Source organism: Zootermopsis nevadensis, unplaced genomic scaffold (assembly GCF_977971745.1).
Source record: "Zootermopsis nevadensis isolate Lab colony 2312 unplaced genomic scaffold, Znev_1.0 Znev_ptg000009l, whole genome shotgun sequence".
Classification (NCBI taxonomy): Eukaryota; Metazoa; Arthropoda; class Insecta; order Blattodea; family Termopsidae; genus Zootermopsis; species Zootermopsis nevadensis.
The window spans coordinates 4,158,260-4,178,478 of NW_028259141.1; the positions used below are offsets into that span (position 1 = coordinate 4,158,260).

At 38.2% G+C, this 20,219-nt stretch overlaps 1 protein-coding gene across 8 annotated transcripts; it reads left to right on the forward strand.

Annotated features, from left to right (window-relative positions):
• The first annotated feature begins 2,130 nt into the window (after positions 1–2,130).
• Positions 2,131–17,114, forward strand: LOC110834534 (uncharacterized). 8 transcript variants are annotated; one of them, XM_087345830.1, is made up of 5 exons: positions 2,131–2,220; positions 2,612–2,785; positions 3,513–3,665; positions 7,260–7,310; positions 13,921–17,114. In XM_087345830.1, exons 3-5 carry the CDS (start codon positions 3,546–3,548, stop codon positions 15,391–15,393), a joined length of 1,644 nt encoding a protein of 547 aa, XP_087201956.1. In that variant the 5' UTR covers positions 2,131–2,220; positions 2,612–2,785; positions 3,513–3,545; the 3' UTR covers positions 15,394–17,114. The 8 variants fall into 8 exon arrangements, with proteins under 8 accessions (XP_087201956.1, XP_087201954.1, XP_087201952.1 ...); XM_087345828.1 differs by having other exon boundaries at positions 2,150–2,224; XM_087345826.1 differs by having other exon boundaries at positions 2,170–2,395.
• The last annotated feature ends 3,105 nt before the right edge of the window (positions 17,115–20,219 follow it).

A 20,219-nucleotide genomic window follows, 5' to 3' on the forward strand; every position in this document is an offset into this window, starting at 1 on the left:
TTTCTAATACTCCTAAATGTATACTTTCTTAAGGCTTGAGGCTGCTGATAACATTTACGGACAACACAAAGTCGCTGCTGTGTCATTTTGTGTAGCCCAAGTCAGAGGCAAAAGCAGGTCCGACCACTTCTGCCAGTGTGAGTTATTTTTGTGTATCTTCTAGACCAGGGGTGCCAACCCGCGGCCCGCGGGCCGCATGTGGCCCGCCTTGAACATTTTTCCGGCCCGCGAGATTCATCACACTTTTACAAAATATATTTATTTTATAATGGCCAAAGTAGTGAAAACCAATGTATTAAAAAAATACATTATTTGTGCATCCATATAATTTTATATGTGGCCCGCGGAGATGATGCATTTCCAAAGTGGCCCGAAAGATCATTTGGGTTGGCCACCCCTGTTCTAGACACTCGCTTGTCTTCTCAGCGTTTCTATTCTTTAAGTGACACACAGACGAGCACTCTCAACTTCTCTCTCTTTACGCTTCAATAGACAGCCATCACAAATATTCCTAGAACACTTTTAGAGTCTTCGACGAAAACAGTGCTCACACGAATATGTGGATTTAAGAGTGCGGACTCAACAGGGCGGTGATAATTCGACGGAGGAATTATGACATGAGCGGGAAATGAAATTCAGCGTAAATTTTGATCGGAAAACCTAGGAAAAAGAGAATAGTTTACAGACCTAGTGTGCATGAAATGATAATATTAAAATTTCCACAAGCATTATCTTGTGTCACTCAGTCAGTTGTTAGTTATAAGATAAAAGGATGAATGTTTCAAGGCGCCACCTTTGCAGTTGCTTGGAGAACCATTAGAAAGTTCCTGGTGAGATTCGAACCTGGTATCTCCATCTTGTAAGCAAGCCGCGTCACCGCCGCTCGGCTTGTATGTCTCGGTCTGGCTTCGAACCATACACCTTTTGATTACGGGGCAAGACACAGATTTGGACTCCATGTTACTAGTTTTCTCAGTGGATCTACGCGTATGAAAGGAGGGCATTGCTTAACAGACGTAACGCGGAATTCGTAAAATCGTGTAAACTAAGTAGCTTTATGTAGCTGCTTGAGAAAACGGTAGTAGTCCGGCTTGTATAGATATTTCCCGCCGTCATGGAATCCATGGGTTCATTACAGTGTTCATAAGAGGCCCCCACGTACCCTGGCACGTGTCCAGTTGAGTTCAGTCCACACCCTCACACTTTTTCTTTGAGGACATTCCAGGGCTTTTACCCTCAGGTTGAGTGCAATCACGTATTCTTTATGTTGACGATCCAAATAAAGTTTTGTTAAAAGTACAATTATCAAGCCTCGGTCTTCCTCTGATTTCCTCAAACGCTGTCAATCTTTGTTCTTCGCTTAGGTCATATAATGTTTTGGTTAAACGGAACTCGCTGAATCGCATTTAAGGCCCCCATCAGTGCAGCTGCGTTCAAGCGTCATGCATGATTCGTTATGAATGCGTGGGGCAAAGTTGATCAGTTTATCGTTGACATATCCGATTATGTACTGAAGCTTTAGTAAATAAATAACTTACTGTCGATTTTGGTTAGTGAATCTTCACATATTAAAAATAATCTAGTCTGTGTGGAACTTCCATAGTTATTTGTTGTGTTGAGGAGGATATTTGGGCCTAGGAGAGAAGTGCATAATGACGAGCTTCAAAATCGAGAAGAATTAGATGGACAGGGCATGTAGCGCGCATGGATGGGACAAGAGGTGTGCACTGGGTATTAGTCGGGAAGCCTGAAGGGAAGAGACCGCTGGGGAGACCTAGACGTAGATGGGAGGATAATCTCAGGCGGGATCTATGGGAGATAGGAGTTGAAGGAGACTGGATTTGTTGGCCCAGGTCAGGGTCCGGTGGAGGGCTTTGGTTAATTCGGTGATGAACCTTCGGGTTAGGATTTTACATTGGTTACTTACTTATAGACCTCGTAAGAGCACTAATCACACTCCACGTAAACATGTTAATATGCAGGTTTTATTGTAGTATTGAATGTTGTCTTCACACAAATAAATTATTTAAATATTTGATAGGAGGAATTTGGAAGGTTGAAGAGTAGTTAACCTACTGACCTACTGTCACGTCATCGTTGTTTCTATTTGTAAGTCGTTCATAGGTTGCAGCACAATATGCACGGCGCTCTGATACCTATAATAAGAATTTGAGATTTGCTGGTTCTTTAGTCTGTGGTTGTTGTTGAGGAGTTTGATCTGTAGGTCAGAGTTTAAGTTCATACTTAAATTTTGCTTGTTTGTAATTGAATGTGTAATTGTGTTTCGTTCACACTATCGACCACAAACTTTGACTGAGAAAAAATAAGCTGTTTAGGTCACATGAATTCGTTCAGGTTAGGTACTGAGACATAGTGCATCATATTTAGTTTCCTGGTAAAAATGAACACTAACAGGATTTTTTACTTTTTGCTAATTTCATACCAGTGGTAAAAATATATATATATATATATATATATATATATATATATATATATATATATACACATATGTACTTTTTACCATTTTACAAGTAGCAAATTCTTTTGTTTTTCAATTTGCTTTTGATGAAAAAATACTCTCTGTTGAACATTACTACTTGTTCTCTTTCAGATCAGTATTGGAGAGATATCAACATTTGAGTTTACTGTTGATGTATTAGAATCTGCCATTACGGACCATGAACAAGAGGGAGGACAGTGAAGGCATTCTTGTGAACCCCAATAATCCTCTAGGGGAAGTTTATGTTCCTAAGTTGGTGCTGCAAGTAATGGAGGTGTGCCATAGGTCAGTATGAATTTGATTGGATTTTCTGTTTCTACAGACTCATTGCATGAGCAGGGTAGCTCAGTCAACATTTGACACCCTTGTATCTCTTCATTATGTAGCAGTGTGTTCAAAATGGTGGGGGTCTTTAGTTACCTTGTTTCATTAGTGGATAACAATAATGGGATCTAGTACTGTTCTTGGAAAATGTGTGACAGACATTCATGGACTGGCCCATAAAGTATATTTCACTCATACTAGTGCATGAAGAACATCTGAAAATCTATTTTGTTATCACTTGTGAGGCATCGTGAAATAAAAGGTTGAGTACTGCTGGAAATATGTTCTTATTCAGTACTATTATCTTATTTAGCTTTTTCTTGAAAAGAAACTGCATAATGATACCATATTACCTCATATATGTCAGTGGATGCAGCTGTTCAGCTTTGATACTATTTTCACAGTCCACCTAATTCCATACACATTGAAGGTAGCATCAAGACTTCTGATGAACATCTTATTACAAATTATATATTGTTGTTTTTATTTATGTACTTTCTAGATATGGACTACATTTTATCTCAGATGAAGCATATGCACTGTCAATTTATGAATCCCAAACAACATTCCAAAGTGTGCTGAGCCAACCATCTCTTCCAGACCCACAGAAGACGCATGTTATTAATCAAGATACGTAATTGCAGATCTTGATCACAGGGATTAAAATATTTACAATGTCTCATTACAGTGGAAGAAGTATGAACAAACTTACGGCACGTGGATGGCAGTTGCCGAATTATTCCTGACACTAGTCAGTCAGATGTACTTCGCAGCTGCCAAAGAGGATAGTGATAAGCTACGCGCTTTGGCATCCCTCGTGACCGTGTCGGTGTTTGTGCAGGTAAGTGACACGTAGGCTTAGGTTTCTGTGTTCATGATAAGTTACATTGCTTACATGCCTATTCTGCTCCTGCAGTGCGTCGCTTAATACAATTTGGGCTGACACTTTTGGTCTTGAAAGGAATGCCACGATCTGAAAGCCAGTCGATATATCGCCGTTTCGAGATGAAGGAAATAACCGAATTGGTTCGTACATTGTGGCAATTTGCGTTGTCCTCTACTAATACTGAATTCGGTGTTAAACTTTGGAATCAACTCTGGTGTGAGCCATTGTTTATAGTTATTAAAATAAATTGTGTGCCAATAATCTCCATGTATTGTCACCGATTTAAACATTAACAGAGCATTTGGAATGAAGCCATTTTCACTCCCAGCTTGTACAAAAATGACTCGCTGTCCTTTGGAGGCGGGTGGAAGTACACGCGTTCTTACCATGACTCCAGGCAAGATTTACTGTGTGGGTGGATTGAATGTAGATGATAGGGTGATCCTTGTTTCTGTAATGAAGGACCTGTATTTCTTAAATTTGCCATGTGAATACCATCCTTTTTTATTAGCGCTTTTGTATAATTTTCTTATTTCATCAACCTGAAGACTCTCTCACTAATTATTTTCCAAAGAGCCCACTTTCCGCCACTGAATTTGAACTTTTTCTTGAGTGTAAGTAGCAACGATTGTAAAGTAGGACACTCATCTCTTGCAGTTTAAAATCATTAATTCCTTACATTCACCGTGTTCACAAAATCCTGTCCCGAGTAAGACAAATCCATTCCTCAAATTGGCTCTTCCCTTCACGTGTTCTATGAAAATGTTACGTGTATGTACCTTTATATCTCCAATGGCTACTACATACTCCACTAATTCCCCTCATTTCTTAATTCTGACATAATACTTTGTGAGAAGTACTAATTAGGCAGTGGTCTGTTTCCTTCTGGTCTGCCCACCAAAACCATGTACGCATTTCTCTTCTCTCCCATCCTGGCTACATGCCCTGCCCATCTCATCCTCTTTGCCTTGATCTGACTAATTATATTTGTTGATGAGTACAACTTATGAAGCCCCTCATTATGCAACTTTCGCCAGTCTTTAACAGTTCATGTCTCCTAGGTGCAGATATTCTCCTCAGAATCCTGGTAGTTGCCCAAGAAGAGATTATTTTATTTAACAGTCATGGATACTTAAGACTACTGAAAATAAAACTGTAGTAGGTCTAATTTACATCCCTGTCTGACACACAGCGACACATGTGGCACCGCAAGTACACAGGCACAGCAATGGAAGTCCCCCGTTCGCTGTAAAGGACCCGGTTGCTTCAAAGTTGGCTCCTGTAGAATCGGCTACACAGTTAAGCGCTTGTCTCTGACATTCGATTGTCTCGTCTGTTCATGTTTTTTGTGTGGGCCTGAACCTATCCTGTATCGTCACCGAACATGTCTGTGCAATGGTTAACAGTCGTGCTTGTCCTTGAAGAGGTGGCCGGATCGAATCTCATGGCCCGGGAATCCTAAGAATCGACTCTGCGCAAACAGTGATTTGATACGGTGGTAGTAATCAGAGGTCATCATCGCTAATACCAAAGCCCGCCATAGAACAGCATTCTTTCCCATTGTCACAACATATTTCTAAAAAAAACGCTTTCATAATACATTCTCATTGCCGTCTTGTTTTGCCAAATGGCCGCTTTCCAAGTGTTTCCTCACAAAAATGTTGTATGCACGTTTTACTCATTGTACCTCTTGGAGGTGTGACGCAGCTGGCAAAATTAGGCGATGTACTGAATAATGCAGCTTTCGATTGTGCGATTGGCCTACCGTCTTCTTTTTGCCACGTTTTAGGCAAATGCTTATAATAAGTCACGACCACTTCCTTCGACATGGTTTCCTATCCATCAAATGCAGCTGTCTTTACATTCTGTAATAAGTACCTTGTTCAGTTGAGAAATCCTCTTTAAATAAACACAGGGAATGAACTAGGCTACGTTCTGAATATGGGAGTTGGTTAATGCATAATTATCTTCATGCCTTAATTACGATACTTAACTGCTTCGATGTGAAAAATATTTCCTTAATGTTCTTGGTAACCCAAACAAGTGACATTTTGCTTGCCGGAAGCGTTTGCAGCAAACTGAGCTACATCACACGGCTTTCTGAATTTGCAATTGGTAAATATTCTCCTGATTTGCTTGTCTGTCTTGAGGACGAGTTTATGAAGTACTTTGGGTACAAATGAGATATGAGATTTGTACGAGGCACTGCCATTGAAAATCGTTCTTAGAACAGGTGAGCAAGGCAAACTTCATTATTGAGGACCTTTCAGTGACGAAAAGGGCCGAGAGCAGGAAAAGTGGTTATTTCAGGGACACCTTGGTCGGGAAAAGGGGGACATTCTTCTCAAGCTTACAGCAGTGGTTGCATGTGCTTGAAGGCTCCAGCCATTACGGAATTTTATTATATTTAGGATTACGTCAGATCTTCTTGTACCAGAGTTAGATACAATTGCTAAACTTTTGGGTCAGAGCCCTTTCAAGCCACTACAGGAGGAGAGGCCTGCTTCTTTGTTGAGATTATTTTTAATTATTCAGTTTGTCTATCTTAAATATACTTTTCATTGTTCTTGTTTTTTAATTTCATGTTGGTTTTATTGCTTTAATTTTACTTATGATGTGTTCGTGTCTTTGATAAGAATCTCGGATTTGATTACATTTATAACAGCCACAATCAGAATTTTTGTTCCCTGTAATTCGAAGGTGTCGAGGTTTCATTTTGCCGGTCTATGGGTTGATTCTTTGTGTCACATAGCGCATTCTTATGGCACCATTATTTTCACTGCATAGCTCATGTTGTACACACCGTGTAATGCCAAACAAATTGATAGTACGTGTCTGTTCAGTTTCATAAATTGAGCTTGATATAATTTCATGAAGGAAACATTAATTTCTCATTTCCATCAAACAGTTCAGTCCATTTGCTTACCTGATCAGACAACTTAAATAGTCTGTCTGTCATAAAACCATGCAGAAGAGTCTTGCTGACAGGCCCAAACATTCCGTATTTATTATAAACTAAATGAACGTGTGCATTTTGTCAGTCTTCAAATATGGCTTTCATGTGGTTAGATCCTGGAGATCAAAGTATGTCTCCAAATCACATGCTCTTCCTATAATAGGGAAGCCCCCGATGTCTTTTTAAAACTGCTTGTAATAAATAGACTCCAGTTAACCATATTTAAGTATCACACCTGTTAAAATATGAGGACCGGACCAAGAGATCTTTATCTATTATACTTAGGCCTACCATTTTAAGCCGCTAAAATACGCATAATCAATGTTTGTAAATATCACTTTCTATTGATCTGTTTAGAAATTCATTTGCACATTCTGATACAATTAATTTGTAAGTACATTACCAGTAATATAAGAGGTATTAATTATATCTGCATTTAAAGTGTTTAAACGTCCAGTTTGAATATAATATGGATGAAATGTAATCAGACTTCACTTTGCTTAGTATTTCCCTTCTGTTTTTATTTTATTTTATGTTTCCTTCCTGTTATTATTTTAATTTATGGTTTCTTTCTGTTTTCTTCCGGGCCTCAGATTCTTCGGGGTTGCTTGTGGAAGACGCAGCAGGACAGACCAAGAAGCTCAGTAAGAATGAGAAACCTGTTCATGACAAAAATGTTTGGATACGCGTTACACATGATAATAACAAGTTAAATCATGTTTTATGCTAACATCGGTTAATTCTTTGAGATATGGGAGTCGGTGCATATACTTAATTTTTCACATCTCTTCTTTCCATTCTCTCATGCCCAGCTCCTACCATAGTTATTGACAAATATGGTTAAATATATGCACTGATGCGACTATATAAGAACACAAGCATGAACGTGTATATTCACAAAATTATGATGTTGAGCTAACCATGTCACCTGTGTTATGTTATGGGTACATAATATGTAAATACATAGATGAGAATACTTACATTATTCTGTTATTTCGTACCCCCTGTGTGAATCTGTCTGCTGGAAAACAAGTTATTGTTAAGTTTCCTTCTAAGGACAATTATTGAATTATGATGAAGTATTAGTTGTTTATGAAAATGTCTGTCTTTTGGCAGTAATAACACTACTGCCAGAGATGGAATTCAGTGATTGCAGGTTGCATGAAGGACTGAGATAATCCTGTCCATCCATTTTATTCATCTGTGAAATGGGATGAAACCACCAACACAAAATTTCAGTGGCAGGGCCAGCTCATGGAACATCAGTGTCTTCTGGGAACTACTGCTTTAGAATAATCATTGTCATCACCAGTATTTTAGAAAATTGTTACATTGTTATTATCTTCCTTCTCACTTACACTGAAAACTAATAGTTTATTCAGAAATTAATATTTTATTCCTGTGGGAACTGAAAGCAGTATGTAAGGGACTATGATTAAAATAAATGTAAATTACAGACAATGATGATCAGACTGGAAGGAAATGAGTGAAATAAGAATTACAGCATCAAATTCATTCTTTATTTATTTATTTTTTAAAGAGATTTATAAATGCTTGGAAAGTCATACTGACTCCAGATATGTATTATTCATGGATGGACACACGCATCCACACAAAGGATATTGTTATGGATGTACTGACCTATGAGGCTCACAGGTCATAAAGACAATGTATGTTGAATATAAGAGGAATTTAATTTTGGAGTAATGTCCGTTTAATGCCATGAACGGTTCTGAACAGACGTACATGGCAAAATTGGTTCTTAATTACATGCAGCAAGTATGAGGATAACGTTTCATCCCTAAAATCAAGCAAAGCAATTCCTATAAAGATTTGGCTGCAGTCACTTTGTAAGAAATAGTGGAATGCAGTATATAATCAAATGAGACATGTAATGCTGTAATTTATGCATACATTACATATTAGACTTCAACATAAGAGTGTTGTAATGTTTACAGATGGTTATAGTTTCCAGGTTGACAGCTCAGCTTGAACTTGCCAGAACCCTAGAGAAAGTGATTCTATATTTGCAGCCCCTAAAAGAGGCCAAAAGACGTAGCCAAGTCTACTTACAGTGTTGCAAGTTTTGAGTTACGCACAAGGAACGTTCATAGGGCCGAGTACACAACTTATGTCCCAGACAAGGAACGCTAGTAAGATAAAGGTTAATGTGGCAGTAAGTTGTAGTACTACTATTTTGCATTTCTGCCTTATAGCGCTTTAACTAAGATGTCATATATACTGTTATTGTTGTTTACCACAGAAAATAAAAAGTCATCAACTTCAAATACCTCATAAACTGTTAAAGTACTGCATCAGCAACATACACATCATTATATTACATGCATATATTTTTATTTAATTGCATGGATCTCTAAGTTAGTTGGATGGTGGTAGGATGTGTAATAAGTCAGAATAGTCATCGCCCTGATGACGGAGGCAGTATGACCTCTAGCAATAAAGTAGTAGTATTGCAAGATGACTTCACTAGACCACTACAAGTCTTTGAAAATAGTCTTGGAACATTTCTGAATTTTGTGTTCAAAGAAGTAGAACTAGGAGGAAAGTTAACCAAATTTTGGGATAGATTCTGTCCACAAATGCAGTCTCTTTCCATAAATAGTTGTGATATATCAGAAAAGACCTTTGTAGATATTTAGTTAAAGTGCTCACCTTTAGAAACTCTCAATGTGAGTGCTTGTCCTGATCTTTTAAAGCCAGGAAGGGTTCTGGAGCAGAAATCTGATGTTATTCTGCTTAGGAACACTCTTGGCAAACTTAAGGAGCTAAGTCATGCTTCAAATAAATATTTCTCAGATGCCCTTTTCAATAGATTTGTGGCAATTGCTTCCAATTTGGAAGATCTGTCATTGACAGGATGTCAGATCTGTTTCGATTTTGAGCTGTGTAAGAAATATTACCCTGGTGACATGTTAGAATCTGGCTACACAATGGCATCAGAAAGAGTTCTGACATTCATTAATATATTACAACACATTGTGTCACAAGCACGGAAGATTAGAAAGTTGAAATTTGCTGGAACGCGCTTTGATGGTGCAGCATTGTCACAACTTGCAGAAGTACCAGAACTACATCTTGAAAAACTTCATCTTCAGTCTTGCCAACAGCTGAACAATGTTGGCATACTCAGACTCACAGAGTACCAACTGAGTCTCACTGAATTGATTTAAGTAATTGTTCACGCATTGGTGATCCTTCTCTCATAGCTATCTGTCACAACCTAATGAACCTTTTGATGCTCAATATAGAGGAATGCTATGCCATAACAAACACAAGCATATCAGAACTTTGTCATCTCAAGAAATTAGTAAATTTAAACCTGTCAATATGTGATCAGATGAGGGCATTGAGAGGGGACTTTGCTCCTCTGTAAATCTGCATTTGCAATGACTTAATCTTGCTAGACTCTCCTTAGGTGAGAGAACTTTGTGTCTTATAGCAGAGAACCTTCCTAGGCTTATATATCTTGACCTTGGATGCTGTTTCAATGCAGTGACAGACATGTCTGTTCAGGCCATTTTCCAACACCAAGTGTGGCTTCGATCCCTGAAACTGACAATGTGTCAAAAAGTAACATGCTGGAATCACGGATGGGGTTGAGAAGAAGAGGGTCAGAACAAGCAAAAGAGTGGAAATGGAAAAAAGTTGTAATGCAGATGTGTGAAGACCAGGACACAGAAGAAGTTGAAAATGGCGCTGGATTCTTGAGCCAAAAATCCAGGGTTTAAGACTGGTTGGACCAAATGTAGCATTTTGACACGCCTTCCTATTTCTCATTTCTGACCAACTCCGTGAAACAGAGTCCTTACTGTAAAGCTTATTGTCATCCTGATAGTAAATTCCCTGTTTCTCACAGAACTCGAACATTCATTATTGTTTTCACAAGAGCCCATCAATGGACTGCATCTGGAACCAGATGTTCCCAGTCCATACTTTAACACCCTTAATCCAACCTCAAACAAAGTTTTGTAAATGTTGTAAAATCAAGAACTTTCATCATGAATCATTAAGCTGTAAGCCCTCTCTATTGGTCATTATCTTTGCCATCAACCTATCACTAGAAAAACATTTATATTTCACTGACAAATTTTCATTTTCACTAAATAAATGTGGTTACTAGTTTCAAAATAAAGAACAGAACTTCACTGGTGGAGGTTGAGGTACTAGATTCGTTCTTTTACACTAGATTTATTAAATTTCTTCAAAGCAGGTTCTGCCTGTGTAGTCCGTGCAGAGACTGCAGGCATAATTTCAAATGTTCTGACCCTTCTAGAGACATACCAGAGCAGTTGGTTGTATCCAGGTACTTCAGATTGCTACATTTCTGTCCAATTGCTGTAAGGCTTGTATCTGTCAGCTTGGAGCATCCCTGCGGAGGAGATCGTACCCATTATTTAGCACTTGCAACAGATAACAATCACACTGCTACATATCAATTATCCAGAGAAGTTTGAAGGAAATTGTAAACATATCATATGACAGTTGCTTGTGTACTGTCCACGATAAATAAAATGCCATCACTGAGCAGTAATGAAATGCAAAATTGTAATATTTCACAGAATAACAATTAATTACATATTGTCTTATGATAAACTCCTTCATTTGGAATTCAATGTCACTGGGGACTTCCCATATCACTTAATGGTAATTATTTTTAAATACTTTATTTTTGGCATATATATATATATATATATGGTTTTTATTTGGAAGATACGTTTATGGGGAGATTTGTAATGTATCACTGTGAAACTTTAATTTGATAACCCATTATGATCTATCACAAATTCTACTCTTAAATTGTTTTATTTATTTTATTTATTATGGTTGAAAATACTTTGTTTAGTTTCAGATCTGAAGGACTTCTCTATAAAACATATTTTATTAAAATAATTTGATAATCTGAAGTAATCATGAGGAACCACAGAAATACAATGCTGGGTTCTTGTTTATTAACTTTATCAGCATGTGTTATGTGCCAAGTTAACTTGCTTGATATAAAGAGACATATACCTGTAATCCAAGTTGTTTCAGTCTTGACAAATGCTTCACAAGTTCAATAATGTCACTGTCCGTGATTCTGTGACAATAGTTTATTGAAAGGGTTTCAATGCTTTGTTCTTTGAGGCCAGATCTGAGATGCCTGCATATGTTACCTGAAAGCAGAATGTAAAATGTACAAAGAAAAAATAGCATTGAAAGTTTTGTAAATTATTATTTTTAACAAGACCCTTGTTCTTCTGTACAACTTTATCAGAAGTGAAGGACTTGGTGTTTGAGAAGAAAAGGTAAGATATTAAGAAACCCAATTAGAAGCAATACATAATAGATTTCCTGATGAAACTAACCTGCTGGCAGAAACTCATATTTAAATGTCGAAGTTCAAGAAAACTAAAGGCATACTTAAGGCTGACATCTGTGATTCCCTGCAAATGTAGTTCTTGCAAACCTGAGGGGAAAAATAAAGAGATTGCAATGAATCATTTTATCTAATGATATCCTTAAATTATAATCAACAAGCAGTGACTAACCACAGTGATAACAACTTCCATTGGTTTTTAAGCTTGTATCTGATATATGCATTGCAAATCATAAAGTTAGAGATTGGTGCTTTTTATTTTTGCCTCACACAATCAGTGATATTTTATTACATATGTTTGAAAAATTGACAAGAAACTAACAAACTGCTTAGAAGATAAATGGCTACAGGCTTCAACCAGTTTTAGGCTCTACCAAAAATTATTATTATGGAATGGATTTTGTGTTGTCTGTCACAATAATATACGACACGTACTTCAGTGAACAAAATTATGTGATGTTTAATATATTGCATTACAATAAAATCCTCTCTGGCTGTCAGCCGCATCAAGTGGTTAAGAAATATGTAGGATTACTTATTGTTTGTCTCTTGTCCATCTCCACAGGAAGCAATTCCACTCAGGTGAATGGATTTTGAAGAGTCCTTTGGAAAATGGTGCCAGAAGACTGAATTTTGTTGCTCAGTGTTTATGAAATACCGTTTTAAATTTCTGTTGCATCAGTTTTAAAACATGTGAAATTAAACACTGACCAAACTGAGAAATATTTTAGACAAATATATCCCAAAATCTTGTATAATTTGTGGGCTTTGTATTCAAAATACTGTCTGCTATACAATTCACAGGAACTATGAATGTTTTAAGATTATCTTTTATTTCTTTTGTAACTTGATGCAAATTGTACCCATATTTTAGAACAGTGTTGTCATTGCTGTTAAGCATCAATAACTCTTTCCATATGGGAGCTAAAATTGAGTATGTAATAATAAACTTTGATGAGGAGATAAATTTGCAGCCATGGAGACTTTTAATTAAGGAACAAATTGTGTCATAACCTTTTTCTACTTTGTTTTTGACTTTGTTTCTGTAGACCCAAATATAAAATTTGGCAGGGAGGGAGGAATGTTAATGTGATACTCTGCTCAGTATTTCTGTCCAAAACATACAAAATGTAATTTCTTTATTGTGTGCACTTCATTGATAGTGTGTACATTTGACTATCGAATGAACCCCCGCAACTAAATTTGTTGTGACCATTGAATATGTCCTTTACTGTCTCATTACATAAACCAAACGATAAACAGCAACATGCAGATAAACCCATGCATGGGGCCTTCTTCAAAAATGTAGAAAAAATGGGCTTGTCAAAAGACCTGACGTTCGCCTTTCTACGGTCGGCTGGACTAAAGTCTGAAACCGAGGGTTTCATCTTAGCGTTGTAAATACACTTGTGTACCGCCGAATGGTGATGGGTGTGGGGGTAGCGGATACTGTCTGCAGGGCATGCCGAATGCAACCAGAGACGTTGATGCATCTTTTGTCGGCATGTAAACATTACGCAAGCTGCGCCTACATTTATCAACATAATGCTGCTTTACGTATACTCTACTACCACCTGAGACACTTTTATGGCATAGATAAGACACCTGTTTTGCCATACGCTCCTGGGGACATTGAGTCCGTCGTCCTGAAGTTTTTGGCTGCTTGTGGACCAATTAAACAATTGATCATAATAATATTAATAATAATAATACTAATAAGGACTCACAACCTTAAAACAATAATTCTTGTTTTAAAACCTGTTTGACATTGTGGTATGGACTTACCTCTTCCTAAGGTTAGCTAAAACAACCCATTACCCTGACAACCCACATCCCACCCATTAGCCCAGATATATGCGTGTCTTAATTCCTTCCAGAAAAGACAAGCAGCAACCAAAAAGACACCAGGAAAAGGGAAAAAATCAAAACAACCATCATCCCCTGAGCCACCAGAGGAACAACCAGCAACCCAACCCACTTCAGTTCCTGAACCATCCCAGCATCAGTCACCCGACATGGAAGTGGACCAAACTCACCCACACGGACAACCGCCCCACAATCCTCAACCAGGACCATCAGGCAGACCGCGTGGAGGACCCGGAGACCATGGTGGAGGTCCAGGAGGTTTTGGACCAGGCATCTTCACTTTTGGGCCCATTGACTTATCTCGTCGTTCTGCTCGGGGTTATATGGACACCCCTGAACGAATCCAGGAACTTGTGTTAGACAACCCTCTCACCATTGGGATGGTTTCTCAGGCCATGTTTTGTCATGCCTCTCAACTGGATGGGGTACAGCTAGAAAATAAGACTCTTCATTTAATGTCTTTAATGTTGTCATATGCCAAATGTCATCGGTTTGGGCGACGAGGGGAAGATCATGTTAAGCTCTGTTTAATTGGGGAACTTATGGCTCCATATATACCAGATGGTCTTCTGTCCACTAATGCAGATGTTTGTGTCGTTGAATGTGCAATGACATTGGCCAATGAGGAAACAGGATTATATGTACCTGAGGCCATTTTCTCATTAAATGGAACAGACACAGCAGTTCCTTCTGCCATCAATGTTGTAGATTTTGATGCGGCATTGGCCTTTCTCTATTATACACGGGTTCATGTTAAACCTGTGATCCTGACATACCTCCGAGACTGTATGATTGAGTTCTATTTTTGTGTATCCACTCGAGGTCAGGCGACAGATGCAAAAATTGAGCGTTTTTCCACCAACTATAAAGAACAATTTGGCTATATTCCCAGACTGTCCTCTACCAGGATGAGGTTGTATTACCAACATTATGGGAAGCACATAACACATACCAACATCCGTCCTCTTTTGGAAACTTGGGTTAAGGACTTCCCAGATACTGCCCTTGCTCTAAAGCTAATCTTAAAGCAAGCTGCCTTCAGTGGATTGACTCAGCTTCTCACTATAGGTCAAGCACTCTTAACTTTTCGTGACTTCCCATGGTCACGTCTCCATCGTTTGTTTCCTGGAGAGTTCGAGGCTTACCGGACAGCTATGCGCCTCGTAGACGGGAATCCGTATTTTGGTTACGTTCGGGACATGAAGGCAGCAGCATCCCGTCATTACCGCAATTTGGCATATGCTGCAAAAGAGCTCCTGATCCGTAGTGGAGGCCATGAAAGCTTAAAGGCATATCAGGGCTGGGCTAGATCTTGCAAGAGTCAGGCTGCAGTGCTGAACATGATAAACAGTTACTTGTCCAAGAGAACAGCAGAGGTTGGAGAGGGGGTGGAGCAAGTTCTGGCAGGGCCTGTGTCGGAGTCATTTGACGAGGTTGATAAGTATCGTCAGATGGTGATGGGAGAGACAGAAACCTCTGCTTAATTACATGTGTGGAGGATAATTCAAGTATAGCCAATAATCATACCCTTAACTAACCACCAACACATATTTCTGTATTAAAACAAAAAAAAAGGGGGGGGTTAAGGTAATGGGGAGAGGTAGTACCTTTCACCTGCTGTCTTTTTTCCCTTTTCTTTCTTTGTTTCTTTCTTTCTTTAACTTTGTTAGGGTGTGTATCACTGCAGTGGCATAGAACTGCCATTTCCATTAAGGACCATTAACAAGATAATTGATGACCCTCTAAATATGTAATATTACTTGATTTGTTATATGACTATGTCGGACATTGTTAAATTTCTGGAATATTATATTGCCTTGATTTTAAGACTCCATCAATGTAAGACACACTTGATTTAAGGGGGGAAATTGCTACATCGATTGTTAGACACCATCAAATGTAAAATGCATTGTCATTATTCTTGTCTTTTGGTAATTCGTTTTAGATTAGCGGAAGTTTGTATCGAATCAGGTCTTCTCCAGTAAACAGCACACTTAGGTTTAAGTGTGCGTTATTCATTACTAAAGGGAAAAGATAAGCTGAATCTTTGGATTACTGTCTGAAAGTTTTTCCTTCACATGATTCCTAATTAGGGTTAATACTGAATGATGAACAAATATACGTTGCTCAGGGCCACCTGAAACTTCAGATATAAGCTTTTATTAATTAAACTTGTTACCGTATCACTGTCAGGTGATTTTTATATGTAATTGTTTTGTATGGATGTCATACATGGTCTCTTACTCTGAGGGAGGAACACAGATTGCAGGTGTTTGAGGAGGATATTTGGGCCTAGGAGAGAAGACGATGGGGCATGGAGAAAGTTGCATAATAATGAGATTAGAAATTTGTACTCCTCCCCCAGTATTATCAGGGTGATTAAGTCATGAGATAGGTAGGGCATGTGGCTCACATGAAGCTGGAGTGGCATTTATAGTAGATAAAGCAATGAAAATAAATATTATGAACTTTGACCCAGTCAGTGTACTGTTCCTCAAAACTAAATTTTTCAATCTGTCCATTATCAATGCCTATGCTCCTATAGAGGATAAAGAGGAACTGATTAAAGATAGCTTTTATCAACAGCTAGAAAAGGTCTATGATAACACCCTTTCTAATGACATAAAGATGGTATTGGGGGATATCAATGCTTAGATAGGTAAGGAGGAATTATACCAGGGCACAATCGGACAGCACAGCTTACATGATGGTAGATAGGAATGAAATTCATATCTACATGTTCTTATAAGAAATGTGAAAGTCATTTGACCAACACTTGCATGACGAAAATCTTCAGAACCAGAAAAATACAAGATATTAATTCAGCTGTCATTTATAGGGCATATTTGCTGCAATTTACCTGTGTGATGCACTCCCACAATCTGGCTGCAAAATTGTAATAATTTATTTATTTGCAATGTCAGAAATAATTATTAAAGTTGTACAGATCTTTGTTATTTGTCACATGATGTTGGTGTACAGCCATGTGCTTCTGATTATTACAAGGTACATGTGCGTGTTAGTATCATGATGTTTCCCATGCTTGCTCCATAAATGTGGAGCTATTTATATATCCATTTTTTGCCCATAAATCTGCCTCTCTGGATAAAGATACACTATAGAAAGTTATATGGTACCTTAGAAGATAATAAGAGGTTCTGTTCAAGAGTGAAAAGTGTACCCCAATATTAAAAAATTGATAGTTTTTTGTGTGATTTTATTCAAATCCTTTGTTTTCTCTCTCTTAAATAGGATATGAGCCATTTTACAGCTATTCCTCGAATGCCTTCAAAATGTAATGATTTACACAGACAGAAGCTTTTGCTAAATCACAGTAAATTCCTCTAACCTGCATTTTTTTTTATTGTTAGTTTGTAGGCTGCGTCTTCAGTGGACGCACCTTTCCTGAAGCCAGATTTTTCTGGGACCAGTGTGCATGTGATGACATAACCTATTGTACATACCCTAACCTCACTTACTTCTGAAGAAGTAGTTAACATTTCAGGTAAATGTAGCTTTTCTCTTTCCCTTTTTATTATGTACCATGTTTTTTTTATTTTATTGCCAGATTTTGTTATTAGTCTACTGTAAAACTGCTTTTTAGCCTATTTTATAACATCATTCAGGATATTACAGTACTTCATATAGAATGCTGTTGTTTTTGGGTATTAACTCTTCCTGCTGTAGATATGAATCCTCCTACATTTGCAAGATATTTTTAATCCTTGCTTAATCCAATCTTTCTTTAATTTGCCCATATTATAATTTTTATTAGATAACTAGCTTCATAAATATTTAGAATATACAAAAATGAGTTACACTTTTTTTAATATTATTGTATTTTTAAGAGAGAAGTTGCCTACTACTGCAATATTATATTAATACGAACTATTACATTATACTATATTATTCATAAGCTACTGAATATTATGGTCCGATAGGTAATTTATTATTGGGGCAGTAGATGATGAACTGTACGTTATACTTGCATAATGCTTCCCTCCTAACTGAATCATAGGCTTTCCTGAAGGCTGGAAATAGCTAATATGTCTTCCATTGTACTCCTGATTTTTTCCCAGTACCTGAAAAATACAGAATATGTGCTCGGTGTTGACAGATTACATAAGAATCTTCAGTGATGGTCCCAAATAATTCCATGGATGTTATGAATTAACCTTGATGGAGAATATTGTATTTAGAATGAAATAGTTACCCCCACATCACGAGGTCTTCTCTTTAATCCACAGCCAGAATACATGCTGTGATGTAGTGACAGGGGACCCGCATAATATGGCCTTTTCCCTGATTTATTTTTGAGCAGATTTGAAAGTAAAGGCTACTGAAATGTACCTGTTAGCTTCGCTATACCTATTCATCTGTCCATTTGTAAGATCTTGAGGACAAACAGCTAATTGGATTTTCAAGATGTTTTATGTTAGGGATTTTTTCTATTTGAGGAGACACTTCAGTTTTGTTCAGTGTCATATTGGCCACATTTGGTACATTACATTAATGCCTACATTTGCTTTTGCTTGTGAAAGTGACTTCGTGGGAGTGGTAAAGAATCACTAGCTAGCTACACAACCTCACTGAGCAAATGTAAGTTATCATTCTTCATATTGACATCATCAGCCATCCAAACAGAGGCAAGGCACCCTACTTAAGTTAAGGTCACTTCCCCCAAACACCTCTGATGTCACTGGCATCATTCACAAAGGCCAAATTGCTGTGAGTGTGTCAGAATGGTTGCATTTGACACACTTGTCATCTTTTGAAGATTTCTGTCTTCTGGGTTATTGCGCTGTGTAGTCTGGTCGATGTTAACCAACGTTTCAGAGGTCATACTGCCTCCGTCATCAGGGCGATGATGACGGAGGCAGTATGACCTCTGAAACGTTGGTTAACATCGACCAGACTACACAGCGCAATAACCCAGAAGACAGAAATCTTCATATTCACCGCTGTGAGAACCTCAAGTCTTACTTGTCATCTTTTCTTCTTCTTCTTCTCCCCAAGCCGACTTGTTCAGTGTTTATGAAATTCTGTTCTCGGGATAAAGATATGCATGGGTTACAACAGGATAATAAGCATGTGATGGAAGTTCACTCATATTCAACTAAAATTATAATTAATTTAGTTGGATGTGAGTGAACTTGAGGATAAATTGTTCTAGATTCTCCTTTTACTCTTTTCTGTACTATAGATTGAACCCAGTTAATGGTTAACTACACTGTCTGATCAAGAGTATCCGGACACCCCTCTGTAAACGTAAACTCGAGCCTAGATATCACTACGACCGCCGCTGCTGCTAGAAAAGGAGGCAGAGGGCTCGATGTTGTTCAGTGCTACGCGATACCGACAGAATGGGTGGAGCAAGGGAGCTCAGTGACTTCGAACGTGGTATGGTTATTGGTTGCCACATCAGTAAGCAAGCCGCTTTCAGTGGTGTAAAGAGTGCCGCCACTGGGCTGTGGACGACAGGAGACGCGTGATTTGGTGTGATGAATCACGCTATACCGTGTGGCAGTCCGATGGGAGGGTTTGGGTGTTGCGAATGCAGGTGAACGCTACATGCCGGCCTGTATAGTGCCCACAGTGAAATTCGGCGGAAGTAGGGTGACAGTGTGGGGGTGTTTTTCATGGAAGGGACTTGGTCCTCTCGTAATACTACGGAGCACGTTAAAGGCGGAAGAATATAAGGGCATTTTGACCAGCTGCGTGTTGTCTACGGTAGAAGACCAATTCGGAGATGATAACTGTGTGTTTCAGCATGACAATGCTCCCTGCCATAAAGCAGGGTCTGTTCGTGAGTGGGTTGTGGACAAGGTTCCGGAAATGGACTGGCCAGTCTAGAGCCCCGATCTCAATCCTATTGAACACGTCTGGGATGAACTAGAAAGGCGATGCCTTTTGATGCTTTTGATATCAACAAATAGATTGGTTAACCTCTCCTTTTTCTCTCCACCAATTAGGCTAAGCAATGTGAGTAGGTTTTTCTAACAATAAATCTGGTTGGGTGAAGTAAACTTGAACTTGGACATTGTGTTATGGAATGTGAATATGTGGTTTGAATATGAATTTCTGCATGCTGTCAGTTGAGAGTTTGTTTCCTGTGTATAAAATTACATACAGTCTTGGCAAGTGAATTAACCTATTTGTCTCAGGTAGCCAGGAACGAAATGAAATAGGAAATATAATGCTATCCCACTGAGAAAATAAATCTGTTCTGAAAAGAACTAAACTCTTTTAATGCAATATTTATTGAGCTTACTTATATCTTCTTTTCAGTCTCATTCTTCTTCCTAATAAG